At 35.9% G+C, this 16867-nt stretch overlaps 1 protein-coding gene across 2 annotated transcripts in view; it reads left to right on the forward strand.

Annotated features, from left to right (window-relative positions):
• Nucleotides 1-16867, forward strand: part of LOC142398062 (transcription factor COE3-like) — a 209725-nt gene that overhangs the window by 41452 nt on the left and 151406 nt on the right. For both annotated transcript variants that reach the window (XM_075482026.1, XM_075482027.1), the window contains exon 5: nucleotides 6306-6379. In XM_075482026.1, the coding sequence (XP_075338141.1) occupies nucleotides 6306-6379 (74 nt within the window). The remainder of the gene's footprint in view (nucleotides 1-6305; nucleotides 6380-16867) is intronic.

Genomic DNA, 16867 nt, shown 5'->3' on the forward strand with positions numbered 1-16867 from the left:
ACCTCTAAACTTTAACCATGAATTACAACAGTCAGCATCTTTCCAAACAGTTCTTTGTTTCTGAACAGTTTTTCTCTCATATTTCAATGAACAAACTCCTCTCACGTTTTAAACAATTAGATTTATCTAAAGATTAATTTATTCTCTGAAAACATTTTTTTTAGAACTGTTCAGAACTGAATAAAACTTCCAGATATGATGTTAAACATTTAAAGACTGCCCTCTCATCATAAAACCATTTTAATTTTCACCACACAAATAAACTTTTCTTTGCTGCTTTTACCAACTCTGCAGAAATGTTTAGTTTTTCCCAAACCCTCATTTTCTATCACAAAATACTATTGTCCTAACGTTTTTATAGTAATATATATATATATATATATGTTTAAAAAGAGCGCATGTAAATATTTCACCTTTATTCAAAAAGGTTCTCTCAGCCATTTTTCTAAAAAGTTGATTTCTGTAAAAGTAGTTTTTCCAAAATGTCCTCACTGTGACTGTAAAATATTAAACAATGGTGATCTAAGAACTGAAGCGGGTCCTCACAGAGATAGATATAAAGAGCACATGCGGAATGTGGACATTATCTGCAAAGTAGCGTGAAGGTGGAACTCAAAATCCCACACTCTCCGGATTCTTTCACGAGGAATGATGATGTATAAATATCGACCACCAAATCTGCACACGGTATGGTGTGTGCATGTGTGCATGTGAGCGTGCACATTCCTGGTGTTTGTGTGCACGTCCCTGATGAAATCCACATCCCTCCTGGACAAACTGGAGCATTTCAATCCAGAGGAACAGAGCCAGGATCAGGATCAATAATGCAGAAGTGGTCGTTATCCTAAAAGTATTGTCCCCCAGGGGTGTGTGTGTGTGTTTGGGTGGAGGTCTGTTTTGACTATAAAGGTGGATGAGGTAGTGGTAGGTCATTGCAGGAAGAAGGGGGAGGAGGGGGGGAGGACACACATGCTTTTAGTGGAGTTCATTTACAACCACCAGAGTATTACAGAAACCACACACACAGACACATATTTCTTGCTTTTGTTTTCCCGGGGACCTTTTACGGACACGAAATGGCTTCACGAACATGTTCGTAACCATGACGACCCTACCCTGACCCCCCCCTAACCTGAAACTGATGCTCATCTGAACCCTTAAACCAGGTGTGGACCCTCAAAATGTGTTCTTTAAAAGTCCTAAAAATACGTCCCCGTAAGGGCTAAAATTAACTTTGGTGCTCACAGAGACAGGTAAACCAGTATGTCTCACACACACACACACCTCGCTCTCAGCGGTCATCCGTCATCCGGACGCTGACATGACAGCTCCGTGGGGGGGGGCTTCATCCTGGGGCGCCGCCCGCCATCTGGCAGGGAATTCTGGGAAGGCTGGAGGAGGCTGAGACCACCACACGGGCAGAGAGTGGGAGGTGGTGGTGGTTGGAGGCCATGTTTGACTTTACTGTTGGTGGGGGGGGGGAGGCCATGGGAGGCCATGTTTGACTTTACTGTTGGTGGGGGGGGGGCTCTGAGATCAGATCAGCTGTTTCCGAACCTGAAACCATGCGGGCCGCCCCATCGGCTCGCTGGACCGTTTCCCAGTTGGACCGAACCGGTCAAAATTCAGTTATCATCTGGACCGAATGTGCCGTAAACAGGTTGCTATGGTAACGTCCAACTGTACAAACGGGTTTAAAAACTGGTATCAACATGCCATAAATCCATTTACATGTAAATTAAACATGTTTATCTTTGGTATTATCAGGTTTATCTTGGGTATAAACTGGTTTATCTTTGGTATAAACTGGTTTATCTTTGATATTATCAGGTTTATCTTTGGTATTATCAGGTTTATCTTGGGTATAAACTGGTTTATCTTTAGTATAAACTGGTTTATCTTTGGTATAAACTGGTTTATCTTTAGTATAAACTGGTTTATCTTTAGTATAAACTAGTTTATCTTTGGTATAAACTGGTTTATCTTTAGTATAAACTGGTTTATCTTTGGTATTATCAGGTTTATCTTCAGTATAAACTGGTTTATCTTTGGTATAAACTGGTTTATCTTTGGTATTATCAGGTTTATCTTTAGTATAAACTGGTTTATCTTTGGTATAAACTGGTTTATCTTCAGTATAAACTGGTTTATCTTTAGTATAAACTGGTTTATCTTTGGTATTATCAGGTTTATCTTGGGTATAAACTGGTTTATCTTTGGTATAAACTGGTTTATCTTTGGTATAAACTGGTTTATCTTTGGTATTATCAGGTTTATCTTTAGTATAAACTGGTTTATCTTTGGTATTATCAGGTTTATCTTTAGTATAAACTGGTTTATCTTTGGTATTATCAGGTTTATCTTTGGTATAAACATGTTTATCTTTGGTATTATCAGGTTTATCTTTGGTATAAACTGGTTTATCTTTAGTATAAACTGGTTTATCTTTGGTATTATCAGGTTTATCTTTAGTATAAACTGGTTTATCTTTGGTATTATCAGGTTTATCTTGGGTATAAACTGGTTTATCTTTGGTATAAACTGGTTTATCTTTGGTATAAACATGTTTATCTTTGGTATTATCAGGTTTATCTTTAGTATAAACTGGTTTATCTTTGGTATTATCAGGTTTATCTTTGGTATAAACATGTTTATCTTTGGTATTATCAGGTTTATCTTTGGTATAAACTGGTTTATCTTTGGTATTATCAGGTTTATCTTTGGTATTATCAGGTTTATCTTTAGTATAAACTGGTTTATCTTTGGTATTATCAGGTTTATCTTTGGTATTATCAGGTTTATCTTTAGTATAAACTGGTTTATCTTTGGTATTATCAGGTTTATCTTGGGTATAAACTGGTTTATCTTTGGTATAAACTGGTTTATCTTTGGTATAAACTGGTTTATCTTTGGTATTATCAGGTTTATCTTTAGTATAAACATGTTTATCTTTGGTATTATCAGGTTTATCTTTGGTATAAACTGGTTTATCTTTGGTATAAACTGGTTTATCTTTGGTATAAACTGGTTTATCTTTGGTATTATCAGGTTTATCTTTAGTATAAACTGGTTTATCTTTGGTATTATCAGGTTTATCTTTGGTATAAACTGGTTTATCTTTGGTATTATCAGGTTTATCTTTGGTATAAACTGGTTTTTCTTTAGTATAAACTGGTTTATCTTTGGTATAAACATGTTTATCTTTGGTATTATCAGGTTTATCTTTAGTATAAACTGGTTTATCTTGGTATTATCAGGTTTATCTTTAGTATAAACTGGTTTATCTTTGGTATTATCAGGTTTATCTTTGGTATAAACATGTTTATCTTTGGTATTATCAGGTTTATCTTGGGTATAAACTGGTTTATCTTTAGTATAAACTGGTTTATCTTTGGTATTGTCAGGTTTATCTTTAGTATAAACTGGTTTATCTTTGGTATTATCAGGTTTATCTTTAGTATAAACATGTTTATCTTTGGTATTATCAGGTTTATCTTTGGTATAAACTGGTTTATCGTTGGTATTATCAGGTTTATCTTTAGTATAAACATGTTTATCTTTGGTATTATCAGGTTTATCTTTGGTATAAACTGGTTTATCTTTGGTATTATCAGGTTTATCTTTGGTATAAACATGTTTATCTTTGGTATTATCAGGTTTATCTTTGGTATAAACTGGTTTATCTTTGGTATTATCAGGTTTATCTTTGGTATAAACTGGTTTATCTTTGGTATAAACTGGTTTATCTTTAGTATAAACTGGTTTATCTTTGGTATAAACATGTTTATCTTTGGTATTATCAGGTTTATCTTTGGTATAAACTGGTTTATCTTTGGTATTATCAGGTTTATCTTTGGTATAAACATGTTTATCTTTGGTATTATCAGGTTTATCTTTGGTATGAACTGGTTTATCTTTGGTATTATCAGGTTTATCTTTAGTATAAACATGTTTATCTTTGGTATTATCAGGTTTATCTTTGGTATGAACTGGTTTATCTTTGGTATTATCAGGTTTATCTTTAGTATAAACATGTTTATCTTTGGTATAAACTGGTTTATCTTTGGTATAAACTGGTTTATCTTTAGTATAAACTGGTTTATCTTTGGTATAAACTGGTTTATCTTTGGTATAAACTGGTTTATCTTTAGTATAAACTGGTTTATCTTTGGTATAAACATGTTTATCTTTGGTATTATCAGGTTTATCTTTGGTATAAACATGTTTATCTTTGGTATTATCAGGTTTATCTTTGGTATGAACTGGTTTATCTTTGGTATTATCAGGTTTATCTTTGGTATAAACTGGTTTATCTTTGGTATAAACATGTTTATCTTTGGTATTATCAGGTTTATCTTTGGTATAAACTGGTTTATCTTTAGTATAAACTGGTTTATCTTTGGTATAAACTGGTTTATCTTTGGTATTATCAGGTTTGTCTTTGGTATAAACTGGTTTATCTTTGGTATAAACTGGTTTATCTTTAGTATAAACTGGTTTATCTTTGGTATAAACTGGTTTATCTTTGGTATAAACATGTTTATCTTTGGTATTATCAGGTTTATCTTTGGTATGAACTGGTTTATCTTTGGTATTATCACGTTTATCTTTAGTATAAACTGGTTTATCTTTGGTATAAACATGTTTATCTTTGGTATTATCAGGTTTATCTTTGGTATAAACTGGTTTATCTTTGGTATTATCAGGTTTGTCTTTGGTATAAACTGGTTTATCTTTGGTATAAACTGGTTTATCTTTAGTATAAACTGGTTTATCTTTGGTATAAACTGGTTTATCTTTGGTATAAACTGGTTTATCTTTAGTATAAACTGGTTTATCTTTGGTATAAACATGTTTATCTTTGGTATTATCAGGTTTATCTTTGGTATAAACTGGTTTATCTTTGGTATTATCAGGTTTATCTTTGGTATAAACATGTTTATCTTTGGTATTATCAGGTTTATCTTTGGTATAAACTGGTTTATCTTTGGTATTATCAGGTTTATCTTTAGTATAAACTGGTTTATCTTTGGTATGATCTGGTTTATCTTTGGTATAAACTGGTTTATCTTTAGGATAAACTGGTTTATCTTTGGTATGATCTGGTTTATCTTTGGTATAAACTGGTTTATCTTTGGTATGATCTGGTTTATCTTTGGTATAAACTGGTTTATCTTTGGTATTATCAGGTTTATCTTTGGTATAAACTGGTTTATCTTTGGTATAAACTGGTTTATCTTTAGTATAAACTGGTTTATCTTTGGTATGATCTGGTTTATCTTTGGTATAAACTGGTTTATCTTTAGTATAAACTGGTTTATCTTTAGTATAAACTGGTTTATCTTTGGTATGATCTGGTTTATCTTTGGTATAAACTGGTTTATGTTTAGTATAAACTGGTTTATGTTTAGTATAAACTGGTTTATCTTTGGTATAAACTGGTTTATCTTTAGTATAAACTGGTTTATCTTTGGTATGATCTGGTTTATCTTTGGTATAAACTGGTTTATCTTTAGTATAAACTGGTTTATCTTTAGGATAAACTGGTTTATCTTTGGTATTATCAGGTTTATCTTTAGTATAAACTGGTTTATCTTTAGTATAAACTGGTTTATCTTTGGTATAAACTGGTTTATCTTTAGTATAAACTGGTTTATCTTTGGCATAAACTGGTTTATCTTCGGTATAAACTGGTTTATCTTTGGTATAAACTGGTTTATCTTTAGTATAAACTGGTTTATCTTTAGTATAAAGATCCTGAGATCAGATCAGCTGTTTCCAAACCTGAAACCATGCGGGCCGCCCCATCGGCTCACTAGGCCGTTTCCCAGTTGGACCGAACCGGTCCAAAATTCAATTATCAGCTGGACCGAATGTGCCGTAAACAGGTTGCTATGGTAACGTCCAACTGTACAAACTGGTTTGAATGTAAACTGGTGTCAACATGCCATAAATCCATTTACATGTACATTAAACAGGTTTATCTTGAGTATAAACTGGTTTATCTTTAAACTCTAGGTTACATCTATGGTGAACTGGTTTATGCTCGGATGAAACTGGTTCCAACATGCTCTTACATTTCTGTTAACTGGTTTATTTCCAGAGAAAACCTGTTTAAACTAGTCTAAACTTGTTTAAACTAGTCTAAACCAGTTAAAACCAGTCTAAATGGGTTTATGCTCAAATGAAACTGGTTCCAACATGCTCTAACAATTCTGTGTTTTATTTCCAGAGTAAACCAGTTTTAAGCACACTGGTTCACACATAACCCTGATTATTTTGGCCGTGTGTTTCTGTCCCATCAGCCCATCCTGTACGAGGGTCAGGACAAGAACCCGGAGATGTGCCGCGTCCTCCTCACCCACGAGATCATGTGCAGGTACGGCCCGCCGCCTTCATTCAGGGTCATACATCACCTGGTTCATCAGTGAGTGGCTGTCAGGTGATTTAAGAACAGCAGAAAGGCTTCAGACATGAATCCTTAAAGACGAGAGGACGTCAGGAAGCAGGAAAAGGTTGAGCATCCCCCCGTTGGAACGTTGTTTTTATTTCTTTAAAACCGGTTTCCTACCGTGATAGAATAGAAGTACTTTATTCATCCCGGCCGGGAAATTACTTCACAGTTGCAGCATACAGACAAGTAAAAAAAATAAAATAAAAAATAAATAAAAATAAAAAATAAAAAATAAATAAAAATAAAAATAAAAATAAAAATAAAAATAAAAATAAAAATAAATGTACAGATAAAAATAAAAATATATGTACACGTGATGCGTGTCGGCGTGTGCGCTGGTGTGTTTGTGAGTCTGAGGAGAGAAAAAAGAGCAGCTGTCGGTTTGTCGTTCATCACACCAATCAACACGTTTCCCGCCCTGCGCGTCTCTGCTGTCGGCTGAGAGTTAATGGTTTTACTGGTTCAGACCGAGGAGTGAACAGGAGGAGGAGGAGTGTTCGCCGGGTGAAAATAGGACGCGCAAACACGCCGAATCTGAGCAGCCTTTTTCTGCACATTTAGACATGAAAACAAACTCCTTTTTTTCCTGTTTTCAAGCTTCAGGATCTGGTTTGAGTCGACTTCTCACTGATGAGATGAAGCTTATTTTATTTTAACCTTTATTTAACAGACACAAAGAGCTGATTCTCACCGTCTTTAGAAAACAGAACCAGATGCAGAATCTGAAGCAGCAACACTCAGTGAAAGCTGTTCCAGAGTCCTGTTCCATCAGCTTCCTTTAAAGGGACAGTTCGCCTCTTAAAGGGACAGTTCGCCTCTTTAAAGGGACAGTTCGCCTCTTCTGACATGAAGCTGTGTAACATCCCATATCAGCAACATCATTTCTGAACATCTTCTTCCCCCCTGCTGCGTCCTGTGAGCAGAGTTCCAGCCTCGTTTTGGTGTTGATGAAGGTAGTCCTGGTCTTTTCGGGTTTTTTTTCTGGTATTTTCTGATCGTTTCCTGATCTTTTCCTGGTCTTCTCCCTGAGAAACATTTGCTGAACTTCTTGATGTTTCTCTGATGGAGTTTGGCCCAAAGCGGTGAGCCCCGACCCGTCCCTGTTGGAGAGGCTGAACCTTTGCTGCTGTTACACCCTCACCTGTCAGCAGGTGACCTGCTGGCTGCAGAAGCTTCCAGAACGCTGTTCCTGCAGATTCTGGAAACTTTCTGTCTCTCTGGGACTCCAGAACAACTTTCACTGAGCGCTGCTGCAGGTTCTACGTTTGGTTCTGAGGCTGAAAACAGTTTCTCTGGACTTTTGTCTGTTGAATAAAAGTTCAAACTAATTAACTAATTACTCATTTAAGTTTTTATTGCATTTTATAAAACTTTAACTTTTCTTGAAATGAGGTTTGAAACAGAAAACCTTGTTGGGAAAATAAAACACGTCTAATTATCTTCATCACAAACATGTCGCCCAGAATTCTTCTTGGATTTTTCATTTAATGCGTTTAAAAGTGACATTTTACAGTTTGTAGCTTTTTATTGTACAAAGTTTAATTTTGTGCATAAAGATAAAACCCATAAACACACAAAAAAAACACTCCATACTTTAATACCAGATAGTTTCTCTGGACTTTTTGTCTGTTGAATAAAAACTTCAAACTCATTTAAGTTTTTCCACGTATCGACTCTGAGACGAGCAGGAAGGAGAAGTTCTGACGTTTCTTTGCCCAAACCCGAGACTTCCCTGCTTCTCTTATCGGCGTATCGAGCTCCGTCCTCCTCTGTGAGGTTCCGTGATGGAGGCTCCATCAGCTCTGAGCTGCAGTCATTATGTGACTGAGTGCGATTATTAAGCAGCTTTCTCCCTGATGGACGCTGTTTCCATCCGCTAATGAGTGGAGGAAGGCTCCGTCCTGCGTCTCTCTGATCGGCGTCCCAGGTGAGGACGTCTTTATGGGCGTCCCAGATGGTTTGTCTGCCTGGATCGAACACCTTCGGGTGTAGCAGCAGGTGGATTAATGATGGAGGGGAGTTCCTGTTGAAGACGTTTTCAGGGTTTCTGCAGATCTTAACCCTGTAGCGCCCACAGTTGCAGATATGCAACAAGCTTTTTATTTATTTACATTATTTATTTACATTATATTTTTATTTACATTACATTATTTGATTTTTTAAATTTACATACATTATTTAAATTCATGTGTAATATTTTTTACATTACATTTTATGTAAAAATGGGAGGGAATAAACCAATATTTTTGGTTTATTGGCAGTTGGGTGCTACCAGGTTAAAGCTGTTTTCCTGCAGCTCAGTCAGACACTTCATGCTCTAACTCAGTGAAACTCACTATTTATTTCACAAGAGCCACATTTACCACAACATACTAAAGTCCCCTTTTTGCATATGTAGAAATATGCATTTCTACATATAAAACATCCCACAAAAAAAAGAAACATCATAGCCATTACACTGGAAAAAATCTAAATCTTACCAAGTATATTTGTCTCATTGAGTATCTCATTACACTTAATATAAGACTCAACAAGTTCTATTTCAGCCAGATATAGGGACTTATTTGAAGACAATACATCTGGAATATCTTGTTAAATGAAAAAGTCTTGAAAACAAATTGTTTTGAGTCACATATCATATGAAACAAGCTTTTTTTTTTTACATCTGAAGAGGTTTTTGAGCTAATTTCAAGATCACTTTTATCTCAAAAGTCCTAATTATCACATTTTATTTCAAGAAATCTTGACAAGCCGCTTTTCACTAGTTCCATTGGCAGATCTTTTTTGCTTATTTCAAGCAAAAACGTCTTTTATTTGTTGTTTTTCTTACTTATTTTTGGAGGGGCATTTTTTCCAGTGTACATTTTCAATTTAGACCACATTTACCTCAATACTGGGATGAGCGGCAGCTGGCGTGCATGTGCTCGACTTTCTTCATGTTGAATTTGTAGTTTGTTGTTGTAATCATAGTGAGACATTCAGCATGAGCATGGTTTCTGTGCTGGTTTTTGCCCTTTTTTAACTAAAAACCGATCCATTGTGCCTGCATCTGGCGCTGGCTAAAGGAGCTAGCGTGCGCTGGCTAAAGGAGCTAGCGTGCTCTGTGGTTTAAGCGGGCTGCGTTGCCAGGTTTAACAGATCCCCCTTTAGGAAACACCATTAAGCCTTAATTAATAGTTAATAAAAATACTTAATACTACAAAAACGCAAACTTAATAAAAATACCTAATACTGTGCAGTATTCGCTGTGTGTTATTTGAAAAAATGTATTGTTATTGTTAGCATATTGCTATAAGCTGCTATGCGAGTGCGAGCCGCGCAGTGAGCATCTCTGATATAATGGAGCGTTCTGATCCAGGTCGGCTGTGGAAACGCCTTCAGAGTTATTTAACCGTCGGCTTCCAACCCCGGCGCTCGCAGAGCTGCGTCGGTTGCCAGTTTGGCGCCGCCCGCGGCCTCCCGGAGGCCTGGACTCGCTGCCAGGCTCGCAGAGAGGACGGCGGCGTCCGAGCCAGGCGGCGAGACGCCGGGCCTTCTGGGTAATTACAGCGCTTGCCCTTTGAAGGCGAGGCCTGCTCGCTGTTATCTGGACGCTGTGTACGGGTCACACCGCGCTGCAGTGTCCTCAGGGAGCCTGTGTGTGTGCACGTGCACGAGCACGGCCCAGGAAAACCCTCTCTTTGTGCTTCAAGTGGATCTGAAGTGGCTGCTGAGCGGCGTGAGGAGCAGCCAGCGTTAACGATGGCCGAGGCTCGCCGGGCCACGCCGGCTGGATCATTGTGTGTGAGTGCACATGAGTGTGCACGTGAGTGTGCATGTGAGGCAGCTTTCCAGCGCGCCGTCTCTCTGCAGCTGAATCCTCCAGATGACCGACAGCAACTCGAGTTTGTTTCATTTCAGCTCCACACAAACACGCCCAAAACAAACTCACGTGCACATGCACACACACGTGCACGTTGGCCTCGCCGCGCGCCCTCTCCGGTCCGTGCGTGTCGCTGCTAAGTCATTAGCCGGCCGCGGTGTCGGCCCGTTCCCTTTAAACCTTTGAACCTTTAAACCTTTAAACCTTTAAACCTTTAAACCTTTGAACCTTTAAACCTTTAAACCTTTAAACCTTTACACCTTTAAACCTTTAAACCTTTACACCTTTACACCTTTAAACCTTTAAACCTTTTAAACCTTTAAACCTTTACACCTTTACACCTTTAAACCTTTACACCTTTAAACCTTTACACCTTTAAACCTTTAAACCTTTAAACCTTTAAACCTTTACACCTTTAAACCTTTACACCTTTAAACCTTTAAACCTTTACACCTTTAAACCTTTACACCTTTAAACCTTTACACCTTTACACCTTTACACCTTTACACCTTTAAACGTTTAAACCTTTAAATCTTTAAACCTTTAAACCTTTACACCTTTAAACCTTTACACCTTTACACCTTTAAACGTTTAAACCTTTAAATCTTTAAACCTTTAAACCTTTACACCTTTAAACCTTTACACCTTTAAACCTTTAAACCTTTACACCTTTAAACCTTTAAATCTTTAAACCTTTAAACCTTTACACCTTTAAACCTTTAAACCTTTAAACCTTTAAACCTTTAAACCTTTAAACCTTTAAACCTTTAAACCTTTACACCTTTACACCTTTAAACCTTTACACCTTTAAACCTTTACACCTTTACACCTTTAAACCTTTAAACCTTTAAACCTTTAAACCTTTACACCTTTACACCTTTAAACCTTTAAACCTTTACACCTTTAAACCTTTAAACCTTTAAACCTTTACACCTTTAAACCTTTAAACCTTTACACCTTTAAACCTTTAAACCTTTACACCTTTAAACCTTTACACCTTTAAACCTTTAAACCTTTACACCTTTAAACCTTTACACCTTTAAACCTTTACACCTTTAAACCTTTACACCTTTAAACCTTTAAACCTTTAAACCTTTACACCTTTAAACCTTTAAACCTTTAAACCTTTAAACCTTTACACCTTTACACCTTTACACCTTTAAACCTTTAAACCTTTACACCTTTAAACCTTTAAACCTTTACACCTTTAAACCTTTACACCTTTAAACCTTTAAACCTTTAAACCTTTACACCTTTACACCTTTAAACCTTTAAACCTTTACACCTTTAAACCTTTACACCTTTAAACCTTTACACCTTTAAACCTTTACACCTTTAAACCTTTAAACCTTTACACCTTTACACCTTTAAACCTTTAAACCTTTACACCTTTAAACCTTTAAACCTTTACACCTTTAAACCTTTACACCTTTAAACCTTTACACCTTTAAACCTTTAAACCTTTACACCTTTAAACCTTTAAACCTTTACACCTTTACACCTTTACACCTTTAAACCTTTAAACCTTTACACCTTTAAACCTTTACACCTTTACACCTTTAAACCTTTAAACCTTTAAACCTTTAAACCTTTACACCTTTAAACCTTTAAACCTTTACACCTTTAAACCTTTAAACCTTTACACCTTTAAACCTTTACACCTTTAAACCTTTAAACCTTTACACCTTTACACCTTTAAACCTTTAAACCTTTACACCTTTACACCTTTAAACCTTTAAACCTTTACACCTTTAAACCTTTAAACCTTTACACCTTTACACCTTTAAACCTTTAAACCTTTACACCTTTAAACCTTTAAACCTTTACACCTTTAAACCTTTAAACCTTTACACCTTTAAACCTTTACACCTTTACACCTTTAAACCTTTAAACCTTTACACCTTTAAACCTTTAAACCTTTACACCTTTACACCTTTAAACCTTTAAACCTTTACACCTTTAAACCTTTAAACCTTTACACCTTTACACCTTTAAACCTTTAAACCTTTAAACCTTTAAACCTTTACACCTTTAAACCTTTAAACCTTTAAACCTTTAAACCTTTACACCTTTACACCTTTAAACCTTTAAACCTTTAAACCTTTACACCTTTAAACCTTTACACCTTTAAACCTTTACACCTTTAAACCTTTAAACCTTTAAACCTTTACACCTTTAAACCTTTAAACCTTTACACCTTTAAACCTTTAAACCTTTACACCTTTAAACCTTTACACCTTTAAACCTTTACACCTTTAAACCTTTAAACCTTTACACCTTTAAACCTTTAAACCTTTACACCTTTACACCTTTAAACCTTTAAACCTTTAAACCTTTAAACCTTTACACCTTTAAACCTTTAAACCTTTACACCTTTAAACCTTTAAACCTTTACACCTTTAAACCTTTACACCTTTAAACCTTTAAACCTTTACACCTTTACACCTTTAAACCTTTAAACCTTTACACCTTTACACCTTTAAACCTTTAAACCTTTACACCTTTAAACCTTTAAACCTTTACACCTTTACACCTTTAAACCTTTAAACCTTTACACCTTTAAACCTTTAAACCTTTACACCTTTAAACCTTTAAACCTTTACACCTTTAAACCTTTACACCTTTACACCTTTAAACCTTTAAACCTTTACACCTTTAAACCTTTACACCTTTACACCTTTACACCTTTAAACCTTTAAACCTTTACACCTTTAAACCTTTAAACCTTTACACCTTTACACCTTTAAACCTTTAAACCTTTAAACCTTTAAACCTTTACACCTTTAAACCTTTAAACCTTTAAACCTTTAAACCTTTACACCTTTACACCTTTAAACCTTTAAACCTTTAAACCTTTACACCTTTAAACCTTTACACCTTTAAACCTTTACACCTTTAAACCTTTAAACCTTTAAACCTTTACACCTTTAAACCTTTAAACCTTTACACCTTTAAACCTTTACACCTTTAAACCTTTACACCTTTAAACCTTTAAACCTTTACACCTTTACACCTTTAAACCTTTACACCTTTAAACCTTTAAACCTTTACACCTTTAAACCTTTAAACCTTTACACCTTTACACCTTTAAACCTTTACACCTTTAAACCTTTAAACCTTTAAACCTTTACACCTTTAAACCTTTAAACCTTTACACCTTTACACCTTTACACCTTTAAACCTTTAAACCTTTAAACCTTTAAACCTTTAAACCTTTAAACCTTTACACCTTTACACCTTTAAACCTTTACACCTTTAAACCTTTAAACCTTTACACCTTTACACCTTTAAACCTTTAAACCTTTACACCTTTACACCTTTAAACCTTTACACCTTTAAACCTTTAAACCTTTAAACCTTTACACCTTTAAACCTTTAAACCTTTACACCTTTACACCTTTACACCTTTAAACCTTTACACCTTTACACCTTTAAACCTTTAAACCTTTACACCTTTAAACCTTTACACCTTTAAACCTTTACACCTTTAAACCTTTACACCTTTAAACCTTTAAACCTTTACACCTTTACACCTTTAAACCTTTAAACCTTTACACCTTTAAACCTTTAAACCTTTACACCTTTAAACCTTTACACCTTTAAACCTTTACACCTTTAAACCTTTAAACCTTTACACCTTTAAACCTTTAAACCTTTACACCTTTACACCTTTACACCTTTAAACCTTTAAACCTTTACACCTTTAAACCTTTACACCTTTACACCTTTAAACCTTTAAACCTTTAAACCTTTAAACCTTTACACCTTTAAACCTTTAAACCTTTACACCTTTAAACCTTTAAACCTTTACACCTTTAAACCTTTACACCTTTAAACCTTTAAACCTTTACACCTTTACACCTTTAAACCTTTAAACCTTTACACCTTTACACCTTTAAACCTTTACACCTTTAAACCTTTAAACCTTTACACCTTTAAACCTTTACACCTTTACACCTTTAAACCTTTAAACCTTTACACCTTTAAACCTTTAAACCTTTACACCTTTACACCTTTAAACCTTTAAACCTTTACACCTTTAAACCTTTAAACCTTTACACCTTTACACCTTTAAACCTTTAAACCTTTAAACCTTTAAACCTTTACACCTTTAAACCTTTAAACCTTTAAACCTTTAAACCTTTACACCTTTACACCTTTAAACCTTTAAACCTTTAAACCTTTACACCTTTAAACCTTTACACCTTTAAACCTTTACACCTTTAAACCTTTAAACCTTTAAACCTTTACACCTTTAAACCTTTAAACCTTTACACCTTTAAACCTTTACACCTTTAAACCTTTACACCTTTAAACCTTTAAACCTTTACACCTTTACACCTTTAAACCTTTACACCTTTAAACCTTTAAACCTTTACACCTTTAAACCTTTAAACCTTTACACCTTTACACCTTTAAACCTTTACACCTTTAAACCTTTAAACCTTTAAACCTTTACACCTTTAAACCTTTAAACCTTTACACCTTTACACCTTTACACCTTTAAACCTTTAAACCTTTAAACCTTTAAACCTTTAAACCTTTAAACCTTTAAACCTTTACACCTTTACACCTTTAAACCTTTACACCTTTAAACCTTTAAACCTTTACACCTTTAAACCTTTAAACCTTTACACCTTTACACCTTTAAACCTTTACACCTTTAAACCTTTAAACCTTTAAACCTTTACACCTTTAAACCTTTAAACCTTTACACCTTTACACCTTTACACCTTTAAACCTTTACACCTTTAAACCTTTAAACCTTTAAACCTTTAAACCTTTAAACCTGTTTTATTTCAGCTCCACACAAAATAGCCCAAAACAAACTCACGTGCACACATGTTCACGCCCAAAACAAACTCACGTGCACACACATGCACACTGGCCTCGGTTCGTGCGTGCCGCTGCTCGGTCATTAGCCGGCCGCGGTGTCGGCCCGTGCGCGGCCCGTGCGCGGCCCGTGCGCGGCCCGGGGGGAAACGTCATTAAGGCGTATTGTGGACGCTCAGCCAAGGTTTGTTTTCGTCTTTGGAAAGGGGCCCCGGGTCCCCGGAGGGGCCCCGGCAGAGCTCCTGGGGTCCGGTTTGTTTATGACACTTCTCTGGCAGTTTGGAGGAGGCTGTCACCACAGCGGCACCAGTGGGTTTCCAAAGCTAATTGGTCTCCTGGAACTTTCACTAATGGTTCCAAGTAGCCGGGGGAATAAATTATTGTGGCGCAGTTCTGTGGCAACAGTCTCACGTGCACACGTTGCGCACGTGCGCACGCACGCCGGAGGCCGGGAGGCACAAACACGGCGCTTAGTTTGTGATTTTTCCTGCACTTAGAGATCAAACGGCGTGATAAATGATTCATAAAGCGTCTCGTTTGGCATTCGCAGCCTCGATTTGACGCTTGTTTGTCAAATGGCAATTTGATTCAGGACGGCGGGGGGGCGAAAGGCAGCAGCGTAATTGGACGTCACGGGTCATATGCAACATGATTAATTTTTAAGAATTACCGGAAGATATGTTAATGACCCCGGCCGGCGTGGATTTATTGTTGGGAGCAGCTTGTCGGAGGATTATAGGCAGAAAATGAGACCCTGTGTTGTTATTGCTGATGATGGATGGACCCCCCCCCCCCCGTCTGTAAACCCTATAAATTCATTCTGACAAATATCTTCACATCTTAATATCTTAACATCTCCGTCCCGTCGGAGGCTGCGAGACGAGAACGTTTCCTCCGAGGCTGGAGGAGCGGCCGTTTAAACGTCGGCTTTAACAACAGGTTAAAGTTCTTTTTATCATTTCTGAGGATTTAATGTCGCCGCGGCGCTTTAACGGTCCGAGCTCGTTTCCTGTTAGGGCGCCGTTATCTTTAAAGCTGACGGATAAAACCGGCGACTCCTGGAGACTTTTATCTGGTCGGGTTCGGACTTTGTTCTGATTCTGCACCTTTAAACCTTTAAACCTTTAAACCTTTACACCTTTAAACCTTTAAACCTTTAAACCTTTAAACCTTTAAACCTTAAACCTTAAACCTTTAAACCTTTACACCTTAAACCTTAAACCTTTAAACCTTTACACCTTTACACCTTTAAACCCTTAAACCTTTAAACCTTTAAACCTTTAAACCCTTAAACCTTTAAACCTTTAAACCTTTAAACCTTTACACCTTAAACCTTAAACCTTTAAACCTTTAAACCTTTAAACCTTTAAACCTTTACACCTTTAAACCTTTACACCTTTAAACCTTTAAACCCTTAAACCTTTAAACCTTTAAACCTTTAAACCTTTAAACCCTTAAACCTTTAAACCTTTAAACCTTTACACCTTTAAACCTTTAAACCTTTAAACCTTTAAACCTTTTAAACCTTTAAACCTTAAACCTTAAACCTTTAAACCTTTAAACCTTTAAACCTTTACACCTTTAAACCTTTAAACCTTTAAACCTTAAACCTTAAACCTTTAAACCTTTAAACCTTTAAACCTTTAAACCTTAAACCTTAAACCTTTAAACCTTTAAACCTTTAAACCTTTAAACCTTTACACCTTTAAACCTTTACA

This window comes from Odontesthes bonariensis, chromosome 13, assembly GCF_027942865.1.
Source record: "Odontesthes bonariensis isolate fOdoBon6 chromosome 13, fOdoBon6.hap1, whole genome shotgun sequence".
Lineage (NCBI taxonomy): Eukaryota > Metazoa > Chordata > Actinopteri > Atheriniformes > Atherinopsidae > Odontesthes > Odontesthes bonariensis.